Source organism: Stegastes partitus, unplaced genomic scaffold (genome assembly GCF_000690725.1).
Source record: "Stegastes partitus isolate 25-593 unplaced genomic scaffold, Stegastes_partitus-1.0.2 Scaffold128, whole genome shotgun sequence".
NCBI classification, from domain to species: Eukaryota; Metazoa; Chordata; class Actinopteri; family Pomacentridae; genus Stegastes; species Stegastes partitus.
In genome coordinates, this window is record NW_007577859.1 from 1,291 (window position 1) to 28,643 (window position 27,353).

Consider the following 27,353-nt stretch of genomic DNA (forward strand, 5'->3'; position numbering starts at 1 on the left):
ATTATATATTTTAAAGTGGATATATGATGCAGTCGCTTCGCAGTCACTCGGTTGACATTTCCGTTTCCCTGACTTACGCTCTTCGTCTACGGTTTGTGTTTGTTGTTGTCCAGCGGCCACCACTGCCACCTACTGGACGTTATGACACACAGCTCCCCGTCAGTCCACCAACCTGATGTAAACCGTGTCCATAAAACCACTTTATTGATACACAATAAATGTGCCAAAGTAAAATCTCAAGCACATTATACTTTAATTGCATACATTCACGGTTCCTTCCTCTCACCGTTGAATACTTTACAAGGTTTATATTTTTGTTAGGAATTCTCTTATAAGACCCTGTTTATTTCCTGAGCCTGGTTTATGTTGAAAACGAGGTTTCAGTTTCTATTCTCGCCACTACACTTGTTTGTAGAGAATCTACAGAATCTGCATCATATATTCTCTTTGCTATTTGAATAAAATAAACAAATAAATGTATATCAAACAAGAGCTCAGGTCTTATGCGGTTTGTAAGTCAGGTAAATATGTGTTTAATATAATATTGTAGGTGCCACCCATAATATTTAACTTACTCGGGTAAATTTACATAATGAATAACACTATAGGGTCTAAAGCTTAATATTTAAATTAATCATGTAAATTTGCACAATCAATAATATTATTGGTCATGAACCCTAATGTTTAATTCAGTCAGATTTATTTGTATTCATATAAAATAGGAGGGTCTTAACCTTAATGTTAAAAACTTTTAGGCAAATTTGCATGATTAATATCATTGCAAGACTTCAATGTATATAATTAATTTAGCCAGGCAAAATTGCAATTGTTTTCTCTACTGGAACGCACTTTGGCTCTACAGCTGGTGCTTTTAAAAGTGTTATTTAGTGACTTGACAGTGACACAACCAAGAAGAGCTCAAAACTAAGACTGATTTGTAAACATATCATGCTTGTATATGCTATTTCTTTATGAGCCTGGTCACCATATATTGAGAAGTTATTATTAAAAAATACAAAAACTTGCAGTTATGCTGTTGGGAGATTATTAACAAATGGGCAACCCTACATTTGAGAATGTAGAGGGGGAAAAAATTAGTGGTCACATTTTCCTTGTCTTAATTCTTAGAGTAGTGACCAGCACACTACTCTCTGCAACAGAGTAAACAGAGGCAGCATCTGTCAATGGAACACCAAGGCAAAGAATTAACAGGCTGCTGAAAAATGCTGGCTCTGCTGCAGCTCTGAATGCAACACTGGACACACCTTATGTAGTAGCAGAGGGAAGGATGAGGATTAAAGTGAGCTTCCACCCACACTAACATGAGCTGACGCCACTATACAGCTGAGCCACCCCAACGTGTCTCCAGAGGAGCGTCATGTAATCATTTACTTGCCACTCCACATTGCCTTCAGTCCAAAAACAACCTGAAAAGTTTCATCAGGTAAAGTAGTATTAGGGTCATCATGGTACGTACTGCCTTCAAGACAAGCCATTTTTTGTTGCTTTACTTCAAACTAGCCTATAATGCAATAGCCTTTCGAGTTTGTACTATTTTATATATGTGTGTATGTACTTTTTATGTCCAAGTTTTGAAAATTGAACATTTACATGTAAAACAACATCACACAGCAAAAGACAGAACGTCAAATGTAACTAAGTAAGGAAATAAAAAATATAAAAACAAAAGACAAAAAATAAAGTGAAATTTACTTGACTATATTTGACTAAATAAACGCATGATAAAATCTAATTGAGAGTTATTGGCAGGGCATGGGAAGTTAAACCTGTTAATTTGTGGTATGATAAAATATTACAATAAAATTAGATTCACACTAAGATGAGTTCAATCTGGTTTAGCGGAATGGCTTTACTTTATTTATTGCTGATGAGGAATCAATCAATGAAGTCGTGGTAATGTTTCAACTTTAGCTGTATCTGCATTATGGTCATGCTGACAAAACGCCTGTTTCCATAAATATATATCTACATGTACAATAGTCGTCTGTACAAAATCTGTCACATTCAGTTGTGTAAAGCATATGCACAACAAATTCTGCTCTTTTTAAGTACTTTGATGTTTTTTCACATCTTACATATCACATTGATGGTTCACAATCAATGTTGTCACCACTTGACATACAGCATTTGGCATCACATTAATATCCAACATTTACACCTTGTTCATCTGTGATCCTACATTTGTATTTACAACTATATCAAGGAACCAACTGTCTTTTTAGAGTCTTTTTATAACTCTTATTTGTTGGTGTCAGTGTTTACCTTTGCTACGTTTACCTGATTTTGTTTCAGGTCCATGACAAAGTGATGCTTCAGTTTCAGTGAGTTTTTGTTTTTCCTAAATGATAGATAAGCTGCAGGCAGTCAGACAGAGCTGTTTTACTCAGTAACAAAGACAAAAATGAATTATAGATAGATTGATTTTAACAGTAGAATAAACTTAGTGTGCATGTGATAACAAAAGGATTTAAAAAGCAGAGACACAAAAGCCACATTTGTTTTGTTATCAGGTTGCATGATCCTAATTGTTATATTACATTAGCCTAATCTGTGCATATGCTGCTGCTGCTGCTCTGAGACAACAGGAGTTTCTCTCCCGGAGGGAACAAGGGGTGGAACAAAGGGTCGTAAGACAGTTAATGAGATCTGATCAGGACGGTGTGGCACACCTGCTCTGATCAGCCTCACTGTCACTGCAGCTCGCTGTGCAGCCTGACGGCAACACTGAGCCTCTTCCTCCTCTGCACCGGCGTCTCGAGGAAACAGACTTTAACACTCGATCTTCAGCCTCTCTTTTTTCAGCAATGCGTCTTTACCAGAGCACACAGGTAAGGCTGTTTTTTAATCACTTTTATGCTATTAAAGGCAGATGATAAGTAATAGTGAATGCACAAAAAAGAAGGATTTCTTGAATTATTTACAGAGAGGAAAGAATATCGTCTAAATGACCAGATTTGAATTGTCTCTGTTTTCTGTTTGGACAACTGATAAAGTAATGTCTGTTCTGGACTCAGCATAGAGGATGCACATTGAAAAAATATCTAATGTTCAAGGTCATAATAATTGTGCAAATGGTTGTAATCCATTTTTTTTAAATGCTAAAAAAAAACCCCAAAAAAACCCCAACTGTTTTCAGCTCTTACTTTAACAGAAGTTTTCTGTGCTTGTGACACGTTCACTGAGATTCACTGCTTCAGTTTGTGGCTGCTTCAAACCACAGAGCTGATCATTTAGGGTTTCATAATCCTGGTAATTTTATTTTATTCATTTATTTGAAGCAACAAGAAGTAATGTGAGCTTTTGTTTGCGGGCCTTTATAAGTGTCACATAATCCACTTATTTTGCTTTGTGAGTTTCCATGAGATGGATGAGGTGAAGAAAAATTCAATCAACAAACTGTCTGTTTAACCACAGAACATGCTGAATATGTATACCAGCAATACATTCATAGACAATAATATTTATCAGTAGATGTATTGTTTAACAGGATGTACAACAAATTCAAACAGGAGAACAGGATGCTATGTCAGTCTGAAGAATGCACTAAATACTTTGCTGTCTATTTGTGAGCATTTTGTATGATAACTCCCATTTAATATTTACTTATGAAGTGCTTCATTTGATTGTTTCAGCAAGCTGATGGATGGCGACATTGTCTGTGTAGATTTGCATGCTTTAACCTTTATTTTGCTTATTATGCAAAAGAAAGTGACTCGCTTACGTCTTGTCTTCATTTAGGCGCCACAAAAAACGATCCTTTGGAGCAAAAGAGGTAAGACAACATCAGAGAAAAACCAAGGACAGGTTCATGTTGCTTCAGTGAAATCAAAGAAATAAATTCACAATTTTCACGATTTTTGTAAGAAGTTGTGAGACACCACAAAACAAAAGCATTTTAACATTTAGTTTCATTTTAATTTATAACCTTCTTGCTGCAAACAGAAGCTCTGTTGCTCTTCACACTGGATCCAACTCTCTGGCTTGTATTCATGTGTATCAGACGGACATCAGTCCTGGATGCTGCCGCCTCACCAGGTGATTGAAAGTCAACAACAGGAGGATGATGACCTCATCAAACCTAGAAAGCTTCCAAATCCCATCCTGGCTTCTCACCAGCACGGAGCTCTTCATCAAGAGCTGCTATTCTGCCACAGACGGTGAGAAAACACTGAGCCCTGAACCTGTTATCCTATGATCAGGTCACATATGCAGCGGGTACATGCTGTTCCACGAGCACACAAATCTGACATTAGTCAGCAAAGAAAATATGCTCTGTGTGGCCCTATTTTGAGCATCTGTATGACTCAAAAAGTTCAACATTTTCGACATGACAGTTTCGATGTGGGGTAAATGCAGGTTATAACTGCAATCAGAAAGTAGATGTAGTTCTCCAGGTCAGCATTTTAGCTGTTCCCCCTCCTCTGTCAGAGAATCCTCTTAGGCTTTCCCAGTCCAGGTGACCGGGGCTGTGGCTGCGGATAAGCAATATGCTTAGTGTTTAACTGTGACTGAGTCAAAGGTGCAACACCTTGCCTCAGATCACCACTGATCTCTCAACAGGGGGCAAATACTCTCACTCTGGTGTCTGAGAAAGCAAAAGTAACGCTTAGATCTAAAATTATTTGTAGTGTTGAAGTAGAAATCATTCAGTCCATAAAGGACGATGTGATAACTGAAGATATCAAGTTTAATAGAGAATTATTTTCTATTGAAATACAGTCCACTGTCTATCAATGTGCTGAAAAAAATTACAATAAATTAGTTTGTCACGAGGCATTTAAAAACCTGCTGCATCAATTAATAAGTGGCACTCCAGTAAATAAGCTTCATGGTATTTTTAATTGCTTATTTTAGATCCACCTCTTTATCCACACTTTATTATATCCTCAGAGGTGTACTGCCGCGACAAAAGACGGAGCTGCAGTGTGTGCTGGAACACAAACGGAGAGAGCAGCACAAGCAAAGGGAGCTGGCTCTCCACCCTCCCTCTGACTTGGAGGTGAAGCTACGTACCAGGCTGCAGACTCTACAAGTGGTGAGTTTGTTAGTTGAGAAAAGCCACACAGCCTGCAAGCTTAAATGTATTGGCATAACTTGTGAAGGTGGGTGTTTCCTGTCTTGCAGTACGAACTGGAGGAACAGAAGAGGAGCGAAAGTCTGAAGAACGTGCCAGAATTTGTTTTCGTGAGACAATCCTTGAAGCACATCCCAGATTCTTCCTAGTGACGAGCGCAGCAATGGGACAAATAAAAGATGTCAGTTCGAGGATTATCACCCTTGACTGGAAGCTGCATATATTCAGATTGCGAAAAATCAAAATTCAGCCGTCTTATTCTGACAGTAATGCCTCAGTCTAAAAACTGTAAATTCGGGTGGCAGTTTGTAAAATCCTTCACCGTCTATAAGCCTCAGCCAAACCTTTAAAGTGCATTTTGTCACATTTCTTACTGCATCTTGTTTCGGAGTGGAAGCTTTAAAGCCATCATGGAGAGTAGGATTTATTACACCAACCAAACCTTATTCTCACATATATATGGGCACATCAGTATTGTTTTTAAGAGCTGATGTTGGGGGTGGTTCCTCTTTTTTAAGTGCATGATAAAGGCCTTCAGACTTATGAACGTTAATTCAATGCCAAACTGAGTTTTTCTCTCCTACATAAAACACTACTCCCTACCTGCCTAAAAACAGTCCAGGCTTTTCTTCCATCACAAAACGATGTCAGCAGGTAACACATTTACATAACGCCTGCTTCGTGGCTAGTTTGGCAGGCTCCTCGCAGTCTGACAGCGCTTCCTAGCTGCTTCTCTTTGAGGGTTTGACTGACAGGCGTAGATTTAAATGTATGTTGCTGCTAAGTGCTTGAAGGTTCAAGGCTGTCCTGCTGTCAAACAATCAAGCGCTGATGCACACTTTTCAATGCTGTTACACATCCTATGCACCTGATAGCCCAAATTCATATAGAATGGTTACAGCAAACTATTTTGTAGTATTGTTAAAGAAGCAAGAAGCAATCCCTCTTGGTAGTAATTCTGCCTTTTTGTAGATAATTTTACATTGTGTGTGCATTTTGCTGTGATATATCTTGTCAAAGAATGAACATAGAGGATCTGATGTGACAAGAATACATTTAGAATTTTTATTAAAACATCCAGGGTGGCAGACCAGGTATGTAAAAACAATCACAGAAACTAAAGTTGCATTGAATTAGAATCTGATATTGACAACAGTGAGATAGGAGTCATGTCATTGTTCACAAAAATGTAACAGCAGTCACAGAAAAAGAGCTTGGATGTCACTCTTTTTGCAGCAATCCTCGATTAATTAGCATTCCAACATATAGCGCCCTTTGATCAACGCTGTCGCACGAATTTCACAAGTTCTGGGATACAGCTGCTGACGTAACAGGGTGAGTTTGGGTTAAGGAGCCTCGACGTCCAAGAAAACAATCAATGAATAATGATTAAGGGAATTCAAAATCAGGTTTTCCCGCTCGAAAAAAAGTGACCAAGTGCCAGCTGGTAGTGTATATCAAGTTTCTGATTCTGTTGTGTGCTGCAAAACGAACATTCACGAGTAACTTGATATCTCTGCACAGTAAATGTACTGACTTCGACTTTAAAATGTGGCTGTTGTGTTGGAAATGTAAGTACCATGACAGACTCCTCGCATAGGCTCCAGTATAAGGAATGAGAAGGCCTGCTAAATAAAACACATTCAACCAATTTCTCTTACACATTCTTTGCACCTCCAAACATATGAAACCTTGCACACCACTGACTGTAAACAAAAGGGTTACATTTAAAAAGTCAACACTTCTTGTCTGTTAATTCTGTGAAATAGACCAATTTCATCCAACATGTTTATAAATACAAACCGCACCCGCGAGCAGCAACCACATCCACTGCACATCTATCCATGCTTAGTACCAGTGTCTTGTGTTTGCTGCAGAATAAATTAACAATAAATAAAATACAAAAAAAAAAAAGAATACTCTCACAAAAATAACGTAGACATCATGGCAGGGTTAGAATCTCCCATCTGTGGGTCCCCTGTACTATCTACAATACTGAAATAAGCTAAAAACATACCGCGTACTGTTGGAAAACATTGAGCAAGAGGTACAGCAGATCAAGCACAGACGAGAGAAGTAGGCCACCGAAGTGGTAAACCAACGATTAAGGAGAGCAGCAACTGCGAGGCGAAAGGAGCTTATGGGTCAAAAACTTTGCAGGACTGAAGTTGGCTTCCAATTCAGGAGTTGAGGAATCATATTTCTTGGTCACTTATCTGTTGCTAAACAACTTCAAGTTGTAAAATTGGTACTTGACGTCATAATAAAAGCTGGGATTCTTGCCATATCTTCAATTATGTTGTTATACAAAATTAAACCAGGTCTAGAATAAGAATATTCCATTTTTTACCTGGACTTCCCAAAGACTGTTTAAATCTGTTTCAGATTTGTAAAAATGGGTTTCTATTTACAAAACTAAAAAAAGGCAATTTCATGGCTTTTTCTCCAAGCAAACCACACAAGACAACATCTAGCCCACAATTCACTACTATAACTCGTAAAACCTGAACAAAAATCTCATTTTAGGACTTTTTGAAATTCAAAAATATGTGAAAAAATGTGCACATAAAGCAACTTTTGCCGCTTTAACTGGAGAAAAACTTTTGAATTTGCCCCATTTTTTTGTTCGCAAAAATAGAACAATGTCTTTAAAAAATGTAAATGTGATTTCTAATAATGTTAAAGCTTTTTCTATATTGTCCAGTACCAGTTACACAACTTAAAATGCTTTAACAATTAAGATTTGGTGAGAAGAAAATACATCCTACAACATTCCTCACTTACATAATATGAATATATAATATGAATGCAAACTTCAGCCTTGTAGAAAAAAAACGAATAAAAACAAGACAACAATTATGGAATCCCATCTTTTCTTTGGCAACACTGTGATGGTGGCACACTCCAGTCATACACATAAGACAATCGCAGCTTGACTTCCTCCTTGCAGAGCCTGCCGTCACGCTGCAGAGTCTGGTGCTTCTCCAACATGTCCTCCAAACTCTGCTTGTGTGTCACCAAGTATTTGTTGTTGCAACCACGCGATTTATACTCTGTGTCAAAGCGTGGGTCATGCGTCCGCCGAACATCTACTGGTGCCAGCCAGGCGCCCAGTGACACATCCTCACTCTGCCACGTCTTGAAGTAGCCCGCGTTAAGGTGCACGTACTGCACCAGGTCAGCTGAGAGAATGTAACCACCGCCCAGTGCGTAGGGCAGGTAGTAGTCGCAGAGCTCCCAAGCACTTTCCCGCCACTTCCCTGCTGCTTTCACTCGGCCTCTCCCTGAGAAAAAGCCCCAGTACAAACGGCTGGGCTCTTTCGCCTTCAGCTCCTCTTTAAGAAGGTCCAAGCGAGCAAATGTGTCATCATCTGCTTTGAGGACAAACTTGAACTCTACATTCTGGTCCAGCCAGGAGTACATGTGCAGCAGCTTGAGTGTTAAGTTCTCATAAGAATCTCGCAAATCAGGCAGTAAGAGCAAGTCCTTGTGCCGCCCTTGTTCTGTGTTCAGATTCTGAAGGTCCTCGCTGGAGAGACCCTGAGTTCCTACAACAAACATAGCCAAAACATCAGAGTCCCGCTTGGCAAGCCAGGTGCTGCGGATAATACTCCTGCGCTCTGTGTACTTGGGTCCTGTTGTGATGAGGACTACTAGGAATGCAGACAAGTCTTTGGACATGGAGGGGGGGTTGTGCTGCTCTGGACGGGGCTGCAAAGCATTGGCTCGGGGGGCCAGGCCTGGAGGATCCTGGTGACCCTGTTTCAGGGTTTCTGAGGTACATTTGGCCAAGAAGACGAGGACTACAGCGAAACTGCAAACAGTGCCAATGACCAGAGCTGTCTTGTGACGGCACACCAGGCGGAACAGATTCATGGTGTTGAGTCTGGGGTGAAAAAACACGAAAGATTGTTGGTATTAATACACCTTAAAATATCAGTTTTATCACAAAACCTCCAAGATTACACTTTAAACACTCCAGAAAACATGCAGCGGATGGCTGAAAAGGAGCAAGCAAAGACTGTGGCCTTTAAATGACAAATACAGACTGTGCTTTTCTCAGTTTAGAATAAGACTGTGCAGTTGATAACACACAAAACTGCATATTTACTTCAGGTTTTGTTACTGCTGTGTTTAGCTTTTACAACATAAACAAACACTTATGAGCACGAAAAAAATATTCTATCAGACGAGATAAAATGCCATGAAAGTAATGGGTGCAGAAGAGTTTCCAGTTTTAGCAAGAAGGTTTTGCTTTGTTTGGATAACGGGAGCTACCGAGTGAGTTAGCAAAGTAATCTCGGCTCAGTTGAATACCAGTGATTTTGTAGCACCACCTGCTAGCCAAGCTTAGCGGCTGAGCTGTACGCCGTGCATACGTGTCACATCGACGTTGCAAGCAATTATGAATGAAAGAGGATTTGTTATTTACCTTAGCTTATTGTAAAGTGCCTATCCAGTTAGATATATCGCCAGCGGGGCCACAGACAGCAGCTTTGCAGTGCTAGCGTTAGCTACCGAGATAAGACCATCTGCGCACTTGGAAAGCTCACTCCGCTGGGTGCAGACACACACAGCTGGATCATATTGGTCCACACAGGAGACGGAAACCTGCAGGTCTACCGGGTTCGGTGAGGCGGGTTTATAATGAGCAGGTGAAATGTTTCGCTGGTGGATCTTGAGCTGGTATCAGTGTTTTCATTTTCAGCCTCGGAGTGTAAACCGAATCAGTTCTGGGTGACGAAGAGGAAACGGAAGCGAAGCCCCCCGAAAGAAGTGTGTTAAAATGACACCGAAGAAGAAGCAAAAAGTAACACGAAGAAATGTGTTTTGATTCATTTTAAAATGTATAATTTCAAGAAATTTTAATACAACGTAACAATTTGGACTTTTTTTTTTGCCAACACCTAATATGACACCACTGTATATATGTAATAAAATAAAATAAAAATTAAATAGCAGGACTGTGATAACGGGGTTTTCTGTGCAACATTTGACGTGTGATAAGAAAAAAAGAGAAACAACGGACAGTCTACGGAAGAAGAGAATGAAACCAATAGAACGGACAGCTGCTGACTGGAGCATGCGCAGTAGGTATTCTGCAGACTGTCAATGTGAATAAAAAACGTAATGTTTTGCACTTCAAAATAAAAGCATGAAAGCATTTGGGAAGAAAATCACAACCCAGGAAAGTTATGCTTTGACGAAGCAAAAAGTATTTGCTGACTTAGAAAAAAAGTTACAAATGCTTTGCAATGGTTACAAAATGATTTGATTTAGCCAAATGTTTTACTGATCATGATCACACAGCCTGACCAGGATACGCAGACACTCTTCTGTCCAGTGTCTGCGTATCCTGGTCACACTGTCTGATCATTGTCCTTCAAAACCACACCTGACTAGTTAGCGGATTAACTCTGTCGGCTGAGAATTTGTCACCAGTTGAACAGCTCGAAAAAACTGTGCACATTTGGCTGAATTTAATCATTTTCTAACCAGAACATACATGCTGCATTTATATTTTTCAGTGTTCACAAATAGACTAGTCGGCAAATCTATCATAGTTGCACTTTAATGATGTATATTTCTACTGTGCACTTGTTATCTTACAAAAGTCTACATATTATTGCAATTTCATTTATTATTTTTGATTAACCGCAAATTTCTTTTGAACTATATCCCTCTAACAATTGCAGTACTTTAGGGATTTTAAAAAAGGGGGCTTTGGCGGATTTTATATTGAAAGATGCAACCGGAAGCTCTGTGTTTCACTGCTGGAGTGACACCAATGGTTTGCTAATGTCCATCATTTGCTAGAAAAAATAATGGCCTCGTCGTATTAAAACACTAGTATGTCGTCTGTACTCCAACTTTGCATTGTTGCCGTTAACAGACCCGACCATGTAAGCTCGTAGCTGGGGATATTCGTCTGTTACCGGATAGCTGTGTAGCATTAGTTTACCGGACAGCACGGTAGCTGGCTAACCGACGATAACGTTGGACGAGGACAGCAGCATAAGATGACGGTTCGGAGCAGCAACAGAGATCCTCGGATACGTCCGGCTTTGCTCGCCATCTTTCTGCTCATTTTGAGTAATCATTTGGCGGAATCAGCCTCTGAATATGACCCCTACAAAATCCTGGGTGTCAGCAGGAGTGCCAGTCAAGCAGAGATCAAAAGGGCATACAAGAGCCTGGCCAGGGAATGGTGAGTTACTGAGCAGCCCCAGTCAGTTAGCAGCGCACATCTGACCCCTGAACTGCTGCTGGTTTATCACTTAACCCATCACAAGCTGGTCTAATTCAAAAAATGTGACACAGAGAACCTTACTAAACCCTACGTGAACCTAATGGTGATTTATGATGTCACCCATTGGCTTTTTTTTTAGGCACCCAGATAAGAACAAGGACCCGAAAGCTGAGGACATGTTCATCAAGATTTCTAAGTCCTACGAGGTGAGTGAAAATGCATCACAATAGATTATCTGCTGTATTTCATGTAAAATGAGCTGACAACTTTCCCTTCCTTATGATCAGTTTCACTTTCTCTATCATGATCCCTTCCTCAGATTCTAACATTAATATAAAAATCCTCTTCATTCTTCCTTTCATTCTCTTTCGTGCACAGATTCTGTCCAACGAGGAGCGAAGGTCCAACTTTGACCGCTATGGGCAGATGGATGAAAACCAGCCCTTCGGACACTCGCAGCATCACGGTTTCCGCAGCTTTCACAACAGTTTCTACTTTGATGAGTCTTTTTTCCATTTCCCCAGGTAGCTTATGTTCAAACAGGCCTCTTCTTCTGAATCTCATCCCAAATAAATGTTGTCATGAATATGTTTTTCTCAGAATTTTGCTGTTTGTTGCCCATAGTATGTGGTATAATATGGACTCTTCCTTATGTTTGCTTTTGGACCCTGACACTCATGGTAGTAGAACCAAAACATACAATATATGCAGTGCAATAGTGACAGTCATGTGAAAAAATAAGTGCATTCCTTGAAAATGTTTTGCTTTTTTGACACATGTGGACAAGCAAACACTTGATCCTCTATGAAACAGTGCTGTTCTTGTTATCCTTTTTGCTACGTTGTTTTTGAGGACAATCTCTACCTCTACCCAGTATGAACACCAACACAGACAAAAGATTACAGTTTAGGCAGTTTTGTCTCAGACCATGTCCTGATTGGAGCCTGTAAACTAAAAACACTCTGTACTCTGCTTCCAATCCTCCTCCAGGTCCAGGGACTTTGCAGACAGCAAGTACATGCTTCACCACGCACAGTTTAACAGTGATGTCCTTCCAGACAGCCACAAGAGACCCTACCTGATCAAAGTGACCTCTGAGTGGTGCTTTGCATGTATCCATATTGAGCCTGTGTGGAAGGAGACGGTGCAGGAACTGGAGCCTCTGGGTGAGACTGTTTTCACTTAAAGTCTCATACACACTCCCAGGCTAGTTTTCCTAACAGCATCACCACGTAAGGTTGGTGTTTGCACAGTTGCAGGTCATTAGGAGAGACCTAACTAACTGTAGAGATGCTTTACAGAGAGCCAGACTTTTTTTTTTTTTTTTTTTTTTAATTATTGATCAGGCTTTATTTGTTCTTCTTAGTTCCTTAGAACAAAGTGTAAAGCCAAGGAAGGAATTCAACCCTATGCAATTGTTTTCTGACACCGGAGATGAGTTGTTGATAAGTTATTCCTGCTAATTAAAAGTACTGCGACCCTGTGATCATTCAGTGCTCTCATAACATTTCCTGCTTATTCATAAACCTCCTTGCACTTTACTATGCCTGAACTGTTTTCTTGAATTTATTGTTTTAGCATTAATTACTTTTTTGGTCATTTTCTTTTTACTTTTTTGGTCATTTTCTAGCAAAACTCTTCAACAGTCATAACTGCACTCTAACATGCTAAATCCTCCACAATACTGATTATTTGTTAAGTTTGTCTGCGGTCAGTAGCTAATTGTGTCTTTAGAGCTTTTTACACAGAAAACAGCTGCCTGATGTGACAGGAAGTAGAAGTTAATGAGTGTGAACTAAAACACTACACTTACAGACTTTAAAACCAAAAAAAAAAACATCTAAAAGATGCTGAGCTGCTGCTTAGAAGAGAGTCAGGTGGTGATTTTTCTGGATTTGTCATTCTGAGCAGCACCTTGTCTTTGCAACAAGTAATATGACCCACTGCTCAAATGAAATATTGATAAGTTTAGCTTTAAGTGGGATATTTAGCACATCTCAAATGCAGAGTGTTCAAATCAAAAGAAGAAAACTTGTTTCAATGCTGCTTTTTCTAATAATTTTCAAAGCCAGGCTCTGGTTTATTTTTTTCTATTGCTGTGGTTTTTACAGTGGTGAGAATACACAGGATCCTTTAAGACACTAAAAACAGATCTATGCATCTTTTATGAACGCTGTCATCAGGCAGTTGCTCACTGATTTCAAAGACTCAAGTAAAAATCCCACAGCGTGGAGTGGTTCCTCTTAGAGACTTCAAGAGTCTCGTCTTTAGAGCTTCACAGTGGCTGTTTAATAAAAGTGAGAATTCCCCCTAAAATATCATTCACTTATATCACCTAATTCCCTTCTTAATCTAAATGGGAGCATTGTGAACTTTAGCCATATTTTCTTCCACATGCACATTCTGATATCCATCTTTGGAAGACAGCTCTCTGTGTTTGTTGGAACGTTTATCCTCTGAAATTACTGCAATTGCACGATTCTACCAATTCTGTTTTAGGGTGTATTTTTTACATTTTGCAAGAGAGGCTGTGCTTTACTCCACTGTGCCAGGTCTGATAGCAGGCTACTGTTATTGTTAAACCAGGTGTGGGCATTGGCATCGTGGACCTGGGCTATGAGCGTCGCCTTGCCAACCAGCTGGGTGCTCACCGTGTTCCCTCCATCATTGGGCTTGTGAACGGAAGGGTGACCTTCTTCCACCAGGCTGTAGTTCGGGAGCACCTGCGACAGTTTGTTGAAGACCTGCTGCCTCAGAAACTGGTGGAGAAGGTAACCACAGCTGACATAAATATATCACTGCTACATGTGTGCTATCATTAGTTGATTTTAGGGACTGGTAAGAGCTTATAAATTGTAAATGTGATTATGGTGACCTGTTTACACACTGGATTGCAGTGGTTGATAACATTGCTCTTCAGATAGCAGACTGTAGTCTTATTTAACAGGACGACACTTTTTTAAAACAATTTTTTATTGTTTTTCCAGATCACCGATAACAACTACCTGGCTTTTCTCGATAGCTGGCATGGTGAAAATAAACCCAGTCTTCTCTTGTTTGACCAAGTTCCTGTTGTTCCCCTGCTCTACAAGGTAAGACATGCACAGATATACATGCATGAACTCAAGCAGTTGGGGCACTAATTAGAATAAATATTTCAGTAGTAAACAGAGAGATAGTTTATATTCACAGATCTGGAGCTGAGGACTTTTTTGCCCTAGGACACGAGAGCAAATAAATGAGACTCCGACTGCAACTACAGAGGCATCTGTTTGAGCAGCTCTTTCTGCTGTTTTTTTTATTTTGCTAATGCATTTATATGTCCTCCTTTATTACACTGAATCGCACAGTTTCAATGAATATATTGTGCACCGTAGATGGTTAGAGCGATTTGAGACTTACAGTGATGACATAATAAAAGCAGCTATCATTTTTGCCATGAACTCTTCTTTATTGTATTTGCTTTTGGAGGGCTCTCATCTTCCCACTTCACTCTCCAGTTAACAGCATTCGCCTTCAGAAATTATGTGCGCTTCGGCTTCGTGGACCAGGGCGAGACACACAACAGTCGCCTCCTGCGGCAGTTCAACATAAACACGTACGCTCCCACCATGCTGCTGTTTAAGGAGGACACAGAGAAGCCTGTTGACATCATTCAGGTACACCCTGCAAAACCTGCTGCATTATTATGATACTAATCAAACGTTCTCTCCTGTTAGGTGAGAAAATTCTGGCTAGATATAACTCCTTCACACCCCTTCATATATCTCTCCCTTAGGCCAGAGGGATGAAAAGACAAATCATGGACGAGTTTGTGTCCAACAACAAGTTCCTGCAGGTGCCACGATTGGTCAGCCAGCAGCTTTTTGATGAGCTATGTCCCGTAAAGCAGTTCCACCGACGGAGGAAGTAAGACATTTTGTGAGAAGTTTTGGTAGCTAATGGTCCTGTACTTAATATTTTCCCTAAATTAAACTCCTCCTTGCCTCTCCCTCTTTTTATCCACTTCTGCTCAAGTCATATAAAAGGAAAATACGCTGAATGCAGTCTAACAGATGTTGAATTTGACTTTTAAGAGCATATAACAACTGTAAGAAGCTGAAATCCAAACAGAATAGTTGGACAAGCATTATTTTGGATGTCCCAGTGAATTGTTGTGTTGTTTAGTTATGCAAGACCGCTGCAGCAGGTGAATTGACGGTGATCGGTTTGCAGGTACTGTGTGCTGCTAATCACAGGGGAGGACCAAGCCTTCCTTCCAGGAAATAAGGCCTTCCTGGACTTTGCCACAACTAATAAAAAAGAGGTGCTACGGTTTGCATACGTCTACCAGCGTCACCAGCAGCCTCTCTGTCAGGCGCTGCTCCTCAACCAGGCTGCACTCTCATCTCAGGTCAGGGGTCAAAACATGCACAGCATGATCAGTGAAACAAACTTTTAAAACCAGAATGCACAGAAGTGGAGGTTGTATCAGATTTTTTCTGTGTCAGATTACGGATATGTGCTGTAAGATCCTGCAGCGCCTCGGTTTACAGTAAAAGGGCTCTTTAATAACACTGACAGGTGGTGATTCTGGAGAGGCGGAGCCAGGCTGGTAAGGTCCTGTACCGCTCTGTGAGTGGAGGCTGGAACGGCAGCGAAGAAGACAAGTATCGCCTCCACGAGCAGCTGGAGCTCCTTCAGAAAGATCCCACCTATCTGACCTCAGATGCCACCTTGCCAGAGCTCAACAACGAGATGGCCCCTGTAAGTCGCAGCAGACACACACTCAGCAAAGCTTTCAGACTGCTATGCTGGTTCTGCACTGACACGGACACAGTCGTCTGAGGGTGAGCTTGTTTGAACTGCAATGTTTTTTGAACTAACATCACTGTTTTTTCTGTCTTTTTGATCCCCTCACCAGATTTTTATTATTCAGTGGATGAATGCTGCTTATGATTATATCATTCAAATCTATGATGACCTTCTCTACTCAAACTGGTAAGACAATACTCACCCAGGAAGCCTGCAGAATTTCATGCATAGAGAGAGAATCATGCAATGCTTTTTGCTGTTATTTTTGAAATCAAATCAAAAGCTGAATCATGCTTCTGCATTAAGATCAAAGTGTACTTTGTGGAGGCTGTGTACGTACTTACCTAACGTGTCCCATCACAGGTGTGATGGCAACATGAAGACTACAAGCTGTGCTTTATATTTTCTTGTGCATCTTTCAATAACAACGAGTGTTATTTATTTCTTCAAGGCGAGAGATGATGCCCATCCTGTCCTTGATCTTCTCAGCTCTCTTCATTCTTTTTGGCACTGTCATCATTCAGGCATTCAGGTGAGAGAGCCGTGACAGTTTTCCAGCACATTCATTTTCATCAAATGCCTAAACATTTGACCTAAAACGACTTAAACCCTCTAAACCTCAAGTAGCGCCTGTGCTCCTGTTTTATTTTAACTCACTGTGGGCTAATTTTTTGCTGCAGTATAAAGTCTGGTCACCTCTATGGAAAAAGCACAATCACAGCTAGAGGCAGAGAGAATTCAAACATTTGTCTTTTGTGCAGTTTGTTATTAGACTGTTCATCTGCTGAATTGCTAATGACTTTATGGCTGTGCTGAGGAGCATAGAATTTATTTTCAATTTATTTTATTTATTTTTTTAAAAACTTCTTAAACTTAATCATACCATCTATATCTACAATGGAAATTTGTTGTGTAGCGTTTATCGGTCTTTAAAAATGTTACCTGATTATTCTCTCCACTGAAGCCAAACACTGGCTGCATAGCATTGTCCCAAAGTGAAATCAGAGCTTTTGGTGTCCAAACTAATGATTCCTTTCTTTGGCGTATTTTCAGTGAGCCAGGTGAGAGCAAACCCCGACAACCGAAGCCAAAGGAGCAAACACAAACTGAGAATGATGCATCAAACAGAACAAGTACCTCGAGGTAATGCAGTAACATTATACAAACACAAGATGGAAACAGAATTCTTTGACCAAAGGATTTTAACAGATCAGCAGCCAAAACCTGTCTCACATGGACATTTTGCTCCACCGTAGAGGGGAGATACTAACAGTGTGGTTACTGGATACTGAAAATGGCTGTCTAAATGATGTTTTTTACAACACGTTTTGTAGTTCAGTGGTAGTGTATCTAACTTACAGAAAGATGTGGGGATTGTTGGTTTGATTGGTAATTAAACAGAACCCAATAGTGTACTGTTTATGAATTCATATTTTCTCAGACCAATGCAGCCCAAACATATCTAAAAAAAAGAAAAAATAGTACAGAAGCATATCAAAGGTTTTCCAAAAAACCAATTGGCCTCCAACTGACCACGATTCTTTACAACTGGCTGATGCATGCTGCTTTGCTGTAAAGCTTAGATTTTGAATTTTTCACCACGTCTTTGTATTACTTTTGCTCTTTTATGTGATATTTTAGACTCATGAGGTCTTAGTTGCCTTTTGGCACACGTCTGACCCAACCTGCAGATACAATAAGCGTCGCACATATTTTCCGTACATGTCCTCTGTGTGCATATAAATGATTTGTTTGAAACCTTTTGTTGGTTAGTTTAATTGTTTGTTTCTTGATGTTACCGGCAATCCCGAGGCGTACAAGTTAGTCACCCCACTGATTTACAAATGATGCGACTGTAGACAGATCATATTATATTGGTTTATATTAGTGATGCATGATATAAAAATTTCTGGCCGATACCGATATTTGATATTAAGATTTCTGATATCGGCGATAACCGATATTACCGATGTCGATATTCATTTTTGTTCACACTGAAAAATTAGCATCACTAAACACTGAGAATGTTAAAACTGTTCAAAAGAAGCCCATACCAAATTAGACCACATAGTCTTCTTTACTGCATAACAAAAGTAAGACGTATTTAAACATGTTTTAACATATTTAACGTTCAAGTCCAGGACTGTTTAAGTAAAAACATCTGTGAAATAGCAGCAATATCAAATGTAGAGACGAAGGTGCTAATGTTAGAAAATCATCGGTTTTTCACATCGGCTAAATTTGTTCATTGGTCCGATACCAATATATCGGAAAAAACACTAATGTTGGCCAATACCGATGTGGTCGCCGATATATCTAGTTTATATATATTAAACATTTTGCAAATTTGTAAGCAGTTTCACTTTGTGGGTCTATTGTATATCCACTTTGACACTGAGATGGACATTTGAGAAAATGTGTCAGCTGTTTTTTGACTAAATTCTTGACATGGGACATTGTCTGTGTAGCTGTTATGGACAGGATTCAGAATCACACAAACATAATTGACACTTTTCTGTGCTCCTATTAAATTTGCATCCCTCTGTCTTTCTCATCGGTCCATGCAGCCGTCCTCCAAAGAAAGACTTTGTGGAAGTGACAGAGCTGACAGACATCACATACATAAGTAACCTGGTGAAGCTGAGGCCTGGCCACATCAATGTTGTACTGGTGCTCACCAATGTTTCCAAGAATGCTTTGCTCAGGAAATTTGCCAAGGAGGTTTTCTCTTTCTCTGGGTAAGTCTCAACGTATAGCATTGTGCATGTTTTATTGTTTATTTATTTGTACATATTTTAAAAGAAAGCCTTTTTGCATGTAATATAAATATCGACCTGAGTCATGGAGAAATATTAAGTGCTTTAGTGTTTATATGGTCTACTACGATCCCCTGATGGCATTTATTTCCACGCATCAATGCTAACCCTCTTGGCTTCTTACCCACAGAACTCAGACCCTCCACTTCTCCTTCCTCAACGCTGATAAGCACCGCCACTGGATGCCATCGCTCCTTCGCTCAGCCAGTGACGCTGCATGGAGTGAGAGCCATTCGGATGACGACGAGGAGTCTTCAGACTACTCTGGCCATGTCCTGGCCCTCAACGGCTACAAGAAATATTTCTGCATCTTTAGACCCGTCTTCACAGGAGACGACCCCAACGACTCATCATCTGAGACCTCATCCACCTCTGACAGGAGAAAGTCCCGCTCCAGGTCCAGGTCTAGCTCCCACTCTCGATCCCGATCCCATTCCAGGGAGGACAGGGCCGGATCCAAGAGAGGCTCCAGCAGGGCCACTCACATAGAAGTTCATCACAAGCTTGACAGGCTGGGACTGTGGATGGAGAGGCTAATGGAGGGGACCCTGCCCAGATTACAGGTCCCTGCATGGCCCGCACTTGACGATACCGCCAACAACTCCTTCACAGAGAGCTGAGGTCAAAGTAAGAAAAGTTACACTTTGCGGTCTTGCCTCCTGCTTAAATAATTTAGCACGAAAGCTGCAGAGCGATGTTGCAGTTTTCAAATAACTATTTAGGTATTCTTTCGCAGTTTAGGTTGCCACTGAACTGTTGCAGCCCGTTTACAGAATGTCCTATTTTAACCGTTAGTGTGGAGCAGATGGATATTGATTATTTAGAGAAGTCAACACATACACACACTCAGGTGGTGGGTGTTGTTAGCAACAAACTACACCTTTCAAAAGAGTGTTGCGATTGCATAATGCAAATTTTCATATTGCTTTATTTGTCCACATTAACATCCACGTAGAGTCGGTATGCATCATGGCACAGACGTCGGCTGTTTGGCTGTTGTTAGCTCTGTGTGCCATCAATGTGTGAGCACCTCAAATTAACACCAGGCCCATGTGTTATTATCCTCTCCTTTAACTGCTGTCTCTATGCATTCATTAGGTGACGTCATAGAGCATGGGAAAACCATCATGTTTTGTTGCTATTTTTGCTCTACTTCATACTTTAAACCACATAAAGCATCTAGCTTCAAGCCTGAACACATCTTTACAATTGACAGCCGTCTATACAGTTTGATGTTTAGGATTATAAGTGAGTGGTACTTAGAAATCGAACTATGCCTTTTTGCCTTGTTTATAACTTCTCGATTGGGGCAGATTTTGACCTTTTCTCTTTTTTTAAATTCTCTGCAGTTTTCCGAATCAGGGAAAAAACAATAAATCCGATATTATACTGTAAACCACAGCAAATGCTAATGCATGGAATTAGTAGACCAAAAATCACTAATAAATGAGTAGTAAATTGACACTGGCATTTTTTATGTTTCACCTCCTCTGTTGTATCCCCTCTCCCTTTAATTTAATAATGTGCTGCTTCACAGTTTGCAGTATACTGCAACTCAAAGTAATATTTTTTTTTTTCTTGTGTGTCCTTTTGAATTTCCTTTATGTCCAAATCTAACTGTAAGAAATGAAATGTGACTATTAAAAGAAACTCCTTTTTAAAGCTGTTTATTTATTAAAATGTGTGGATAAGTATGACTGGCGTTGATATTTTGTCATTTTTCCCCACACGCTTCTTTAAACTAATACATTTCTTTTTTCTTGTTTTGTAAATCTACATAAACAGCATTGAGCATGATAAAGTACATAAATAGCTCACTAATGAATCTTTACAATTAATTTACCAGACTTTGCATTTATTAAAATTTCAATGTAGATAAAATCAATTTAAACATGACACTGTTAACAATTAGTAGATAACACAGGAACAAATATTTACCATAAATATAAACTTCTGCTCAGCATGTACATGAAACACAGTATGTGTCGAGGCGATTCAAACAGCTAACACTTGTATGTGTTTTTGTACTAGTACGCGGGCTCAGTACTCGTTAGGAATGTCAAACACTTTTTCCATGGACATGTCTTCGGGGCCGAAGGAGACGGGCAGCAGCTCGTCCACAGTCATCTTCCTGTACAAACCATCAGGCTTTGATAGGTACACGTCCCAATTGGACCCAAACTGTGAAAAGAAAGAAACTGATTACAGTAGTTAAACTCTCACACTGAGACAGCACATGGGATATTGAAGCGTCAGACTCGGAGCTTCTTGTTAATAGGAAACTAGCACCTACTAATGTGTTACCCAGGCAAGTACAAAACTGTGTAAATATTGCTTACCACCTGTTTCTTGGAGTGACTAAGTCCAGTTAAAAAAAATAAATAATTACACTCTCCGTAACAGAGAGATGGAGACTATATTCACTTGAAAGTAATAAAAAAAAAATAAACTACTAAAGCAAGACAAGCAGAGATAATACCTCTCTCATGACCTGCCTGCAGCCACCACATGGGGAGATAAAATGGTCTTTCAGGTCACTGCAAAGAACATATGAGGAAGAATGTAGCAGAGAAAACAAAAGACTTGAAGAAGCAAACAGTCACTTGCTGGTGCAGCTCATATTTATTACATCTGGGGAAATATATGTCAAAGTTAGAAACAAATCCCTTTTCGTCTGTGTACGATCTGTTCCATTCAGTTTTCTTTCAAAGCTAATACAGTTATCATCCCAAGAGGGTAATAGAAAGGCCATAAGTGCTGCTGCTTATTTAGGTACAGTCAGTTGATTGCTGCTTGACAGAAACCCTGCCCTGAATCAGTTTGATTAAGTTTTACGTGCAAGAAGGAACGTAATGTGAAGTGAGTCATGGTTTGGTAAGTGTTGACTGTGCAAGGCCGGGATGGATGCCGGCGTCTTAAGAAATACGGAAAACTTTTCAGATTGCAGTGTGAGAAGCACATGTTACCTGGCAATTGCAATAGCCTTGAAACTTCTGTAGCCTTCTGACACAGCCTTTGAGATGGCAGTCCTTTCAGCGCACACTCCAAGATTGTTGCATGCATTTTCCACATTGCAACCTGCCGGAGACACAAGTACAGACATGGGATAAATACGTAGAATTTTGTATGTGCTGCAAAAAAAAGAGGCCTTTTCGCCTTTTCAAGGGGCTGCATATTTACTTCCTCTGGCCAAACCAAATAGTTGCTCAATAGGTCTTTGCACTCAGCTGTTTGCTAGCTGTTTGTCCCCCCCAGGCATTTCTGCTGAGGGACACGTGACTTGCCTCGCTTTGTACAGCGACAGCAGTTGTGTCTTTGCTTTTCTGTTGACAGTGATCTGACATCCCTGCCAGTGTATACAGTGCTGTTGACGCAACTGATGCCGTGACAAAAGGTCACCTTAACTCACGGGAAAGGCAAGATTTGTCCCTCCGGAGAAATGCGATTTGATTCAGTCAACGGGAATAAAAAAAATAATAATAATTTTGGTGAGGATTTAATGATGGTTAGCTGCAAAGCAACATGTTAAACATAAACCTTTAGTGCAGTGATTCGAACTCTCGGGTAATTATTAACTTAATGCAGGGTGTCCAATCCTGGTCCTCGAGAGCCCCTATCCGGCATGTTTTAGATGTTTCTCTCTTCCAGCACACCGGATTCACATGATCAGGATCGTTATCAAGCTTCTGCAGAAGCCTGATAACGATCCTGATCATGTGAATCTAAAACATCTAAAACATCTAAAACATCTAAAACATGCTGGATAGGGGCTCTCGAGGACCAGGATTGGACACCCCTGACTTAATGTATCAAAATAAAACTCAGATCAAGTCACTGTACAATTTTCCTGTGCTGTAATTTGAGACTTTCATCATACTAATGAAATTCTCTAACATATGTAATTTTTTCAAACAGCAATAGAGCAAGAATAGACTTGACTCCAGTACAAGTTACATAATACTGGTGCTCTCGTGTCTTCTCCACTTTACACTTTAACTGTCTTTTTTTTTTTTTCTTTTTTGGACATATTCCCAAGAAGTCTAATTATTTTCCTAAAACTCTTTTCAATCAACAAGAAACAAAGTTTCACGTGTAACTCACCTGTAAACACACAGTTGTCATGTGTCAGGAGAGCGGCTCCCACTCTGAATTTGCTGTAAGGACAGTAGGCTTGCTTCTTTGCCTCCTGAGACTGATGAATCAGTGTCTGGACTGTTTCTTGGGACAAGTGTCTGGAGCCAGGGTCCTTAACATGCATCACCTCCCTGCTGCTAGACTTGACTCTGTCCATACTTGCTCCTGAGGTTTGTAAAGTTGTTTCTGAGTCTGTGAATGAGTCTGTTGTGGCTCAGCTTTAAATGTGAATGGGACAGAGGGGAAGGGGAGAGGGTGCAGTCACAGCCAATCACTCGCGAGGATGTCAACATGCAGTCAGGCAGGAAGCGGGTGGTGGTTTTTGTTGTTGTCGCTATCCATGAGCAGTTTTGTGCAGGTGTGACATCAAACATTAACAAACAATGAAAAATGTACTTCATCAATTATGATCCTTGTCTGTTACACAGCTTGTTTCTGTTTGACCAGTGGAGAAACGAAGGATTTCAAAGAATAAAATGATGCCGGATGTTAATGTGATCCAGAATTGGTGATATTTTTAACATAACTTTTTAAAAAAACTGTGTCTGATAACTATAAAATTAAAGGTAAATTTAGTCAAACAAACACAACAGACTGTTGGTTTTTTGTTTGTTTGTTTTAAGAATATCTTTTGGTGATATTCAATCAGTGGGAGGAAGAAGATTGTGAGTGCGAGGTGTAAGTTCACAGACTGCACATTCACACTCAGTGGTGTCAAATCCAAGCAATTTAATTTTAGCAAATACATTTGTGTTTATATAAAAGTTCTATATAAAAGACGAAACAAAACATTAAATCCATTGGGTCCATTAGGATCCATTCAAATATTCATCGCAGTCGAGTCTTCTACGAACCAGTCATGAAGAGTCTCATTGGCTGCTCTCGATGACAAGGTTGATCCATGAGAGGTAGTTTCTGACTTTGGTGTAGACTCCGGGGTAGTAAGGAATGGCACAGCTGACGCCCCAAGACACGATGCCTTCAAATTTATTGTTACAGACGAGAGGTCCTCCCGAATCACCCTGAGGAGTGAAAAGCAACAAAACATTTTCAGAGGGTTTGTTAAGGCAGTGTGACACATTTTAATCTAAAATTGAAAGATTTAAGATATGGCTGGGTGATATATTGGAGGAAAAACTTAAATAAATGAGAGGAGAAACTCGATGAATGCACATGCTTCCACATAAGTGTGCTGTTTGGGGAGCTTCAGTTACTACGACTGCTCAACTGGCCAGTGTTTCAATCGGAACGGTACCTAAAGCGACGTCTGCACTTAGGTTGACAGCTCGCACGTCAGGGTGAAGATGAAAACGTAAGATGAAAAGTGTATTTTGGACTTTTATTTGTCAGGTGGTCAGAAACATAACTCCAAGTAAACATTGCTGCTACTGTTTGCTTACATTGGCCAACTACATAAGCTGATAGTACGTCACCAGCTTGTTCACATTGTTCCCGTGTTGCCAAAAATAAATAAACTAATGCAGCGTATTAAAATGAATAACTCGGTTGAACTGTTTTTTCCCACTTAAGTGCAAGATTTATATTTAACCTTGATCTTACTGCATCACCTGGACGTGTTTCATTATCTGTGAGAGGCAAAAGAAATGTCTCCCTCCCAGATTTTGGGGCTCACCTGACAGGAGTCTCTCCCTCCAAGAAAAGAGCCAGCACAGATCATGTTTCTCGTGACCCTGAAGGAGTAGAAGTTCCAGCAGTTGGAGAAGAGCTCCACATCCACAGACTTCAGCTCAGGTGACAGTCTACGCCCGTAGGCCCAGGTTACGCCCCAGCCGCTGACTGTACACAGTGTGAAGTCTCTCGGCGGGGGTGAGTTCAGGTCTGGCAAAGATATCGGCTCGACGAGGGCACTGATGATAGCTGGACGCTCCAACTGACCCACACAGAACATAGCCCTCAGTCAGTCATCATAAAAACCTGGTGCTGAAGGTACGGAGCCCCCTGAGTGGCCACAAGATATTTTAACTCGTGGCCATGAGATAAAAATGCGTGACCACGAGTTTCTATCTCGTGGCCACAAGATATTTTACTTTTTTTTCCCTCTATGGCCACTCAGGGGTTCCATACGCTATGCATGTTCTGTTCACAATATTGAACTTTTTTTGTTTGTTTGTTTACTTGTTTTTTTGTTGTTTTTAAAAAAAATTAAATATACGTTTTGCAAGACTATGGGAATGAGCTAGTATCAGCTGGGTATTTAGAGAAAAGGAAGAATTTTACTCCATACTCTAGTACTGGCAAACAAAAATGAAGTTATGTAACAACTGGGATAATCTGCAGAACTGCTGAAGTAATAATGAAAGTGAAGTATTTCAAAGTTGTAATATGGAATCAGAAATACAGAGGGACAGTAAGATTATGAAAAAGCTTTTGGAGAATCTTGAAAAACTCAGATAGAATAATGCAAAAGGTTCTTTCTAATACTGAGGGGAAGCTGAGTAGTTTTAAGAAACTCAAAAAGTGGCTGTAAATGTTGAATAAAGAGAAACTCATTGTCAGTCATGTATGGAGCACAACAACACAGTCATAAAGGACTAGTTTGGCACTAGTTAGCTGCATAGGTGATTTACCGCTACAACTCACAGTCTTGTTTTCTTTCAGTATTTGAGTTGTTGTTGCCTGATTCAACAAGATTACACAGTAAATTGTTACAGTGTTATCAGTTATTGCATTTATAAATGATCTACTCAGCTGTTTATGCAATTGGGCAGTGCACACTGTGAATCAAACAAGACCATAAAGGCCAAAGATAAGAAAAAAAACCCCCAAAAAACAAAATGGTAGCTTACTAAATAAATGGGAAAAAGTTTGTGTCATCTCGCACAGGTTGATTAAACCAACCAGGAAGTTGTGTCACAGTTGCAAAATTGTTGCAGTGCACTGGAACAGTTCCTCTGAACATTAAAAGCAGCGAGTCTCTAAATGACTAATGTTGAAAGAACACTCCGATAGTTTTACTCAGGAACATCTAGTCATGGGTGCTGTGGAAGTAACCCTGATGATGTCAGTATGGGTCACCTCAGCTTGGTGTTTATGAACACAAATTTTAAACAGAAACTCAGGGCGTAGAGTTAGAAAAAAAGGTGCAACTACCAACAGGAACGGCTAAATAAAAGGCACATACATATGCTCCTCGATCATTGATTTGTGTGTCACTTTCACATTTAATGAATTCCGTAGATCACAATATAACACGCAGGCCTTTGAGGAGAAGCGCAAAGGTGAAATTTGACAGTCTTCGTTTTCAAATGTGAATATTGTCACATCGCTGTACACATCTGGTACAGTTTGTTGCTCTTTTTTCATCACATTTTTCATAGTCTGCCACTGAGCTATACAGCAGGATTTATCAGTGTCTGGAACCTAACTAGTGCCTGTAATCCACTCAACCAAAATCATAAGATTTACTTATTACCTTCCTCAAAACACAACCCTTTGTCACATTCCACACGGTTCCTTACCTTTATCAGCATGATATCATTGTCAAGCGTCCAGTAACTGTAATCGTGGTGTTTGATGACCAAGGAGACGTTAAATATCTGCTCATAGCCCTCCTCCCTGACGATGCTGTGCTCACTCAGGACCACTTTTAACATGCGACTCCTACAACAGCACAGAGCCAAGATATTTAAGGTTTTTCACTATTGATCAGACAATCTATCACTGTTTGCTGCTCAACTAATTACGACATTTGAAACAAAAAAAACCCAAATATTCTTTTTAGTTTACAGCTTTGAGACTTGAATGCAACGTGCTCCATTGGCTTCAGTGGAAGTGCAGCAAAAATGTGGTGTAGCACTGCAGGAACTTACGGCCTCCAGCAGTGGGCAGCAGACACCACCCACTGTGGGCGGATGAGGGTGCCTCCACAGAAGTGGGAGTTGGCGAACCAGAGGGAGGCTTGATACTTGATGGAGTAAGGTGGTACCACTCCACCCCCGACGATTCGCTTCCCGTACACACCTGAGTGCAGAGGAGGAGGAGGTTATATACCCAGATACAGAGAGGATTATGTCAAAGAACCTGTTCATAAAAGAAAGATGGCTTCTTATTCTGTCAAAAAGTCAGTATTCAAAAGACTTCGTGTGATTGTATTGTCTGCAGTCAATGCCATTGTATCTCACCTGTCAGGAAAACAACAAGCAGGAAGAACAGTAAGAAGTGGCACGATGGAGCCAGATTCATCATAGTCACTACTGAAAAAACATCATAAAAAAATAATCAAGATAGTCAGTGTCACAGGTCT

General features: G+C 40.2%; 4 protein-coding genes across 4 annotated transcripts; 1 reads left to right on the forward strand and 3 right to left on the reverse strand.

The window, feature by feature from the left end:
• Window positions 1-6,137: 6,137 nt before the first annotated feature.
• LOC103354968 (beta-1,3-galactosyltransferase 6) lies at window positions 6,138-9,862 on the reverse strand. The gene is made up of 2 exons (XM_008278589.1): window positions 9,528-9,862; window positions 6,138-8,981 (listed from the first exon to the last, which is right to left on the reverse strand). The coding sequence occupies exon 2, from the start codon at window positions 8,969-8,971 to the stop codon at window positions 7,952-7,954; it is 1,020 nt and encodes a 339-aa protein (XP_008276811.1). The 5' UTR covers window positions 8,972-8,981; window positions 9,528-9,862; the 3' UTR covers window positions 6,138-7,951.
• A 1,002-nt stretch (window positions 9,863-10,864) lies between these two features.
• Window positions 10,865-20,649, forward strand: LOC103354970 (dnaJ homolog subfamily C member 16-like). The gene is made up of 15 exons (XM_008278591.1): window positions 10,865-11,303; window positions 11,485-11,551; window positions 11,724-11,869; window positions 12,336-12,511; window positions 13,932-14,116; window positions 14,333-14,437; window positions 14,846-15,004; window positions 15,124-15,254; window positions 15,561-15,738; window positions 15,909-16,091; window positions 16,249-16,325; window positions 16,591-16,671; window positions 17,193-17,282; window positions 18,707-18,877; window positions 19,086-20,649. Exons 1-15 carry the CDS (start codon window positions 11,116-11,118, stop codon window positions 19,573-19,575), a joined length of 2,427 nt encoding a protein of 808 aa, XP_008276813.1. The 5' UTR covers window positions 10,865-11,115; the 3' UTR covers window positions 19,576-20,649.
• On the reverse strand, window positions 20,607-23,288 carry cdab (cytidine deaminase b). Its single transcript, XM_008278590.1, has 4 exons — window positions 23,057-23,288; window positions 21,922-22,033; window positions 21,435-21,492; window positions 20,607-21,136 (listed from the first exon to the last, which is right to left on the reverse strand). Exons 1-4 carry the CDS (start codon window positions 23,244-23,246, stop codon window positions 20,996-20,998), a joined length of 501 nt encoding a protein of 166 aa, XP_008276812.1. The 5' UTR covers window positions 23,247-23,288; the 3' UTR covers window positions 20,607-20,995.
• Window positions 23,289-23,958: 670 nt separating this feature from the next.
• On the reverse strand, window positions 23,959-27,295 carry LOC103354996 (anionic trypsin-1-like). Its single transcript, XM_008278630.1, has 5 exons — window positions 27,232-27,295; window positions 26,920-27,070; window positions 26,569-26,710; window positions 24,723-24,980; window positions 23,959-24,111 (listed from the first exon to the last, which is right to left on the reverse strand). Exons 1-5 carry the CDS (start codon window positions 27,293-27,295, stop codon window positions 23,959-23,961), a joined length of 768 nt encoding a protein of 255 aa, XP_008276852.1.
• Between the last annotated feature and the right edge of the window lie 58 nt (window positions 27,296-27,353).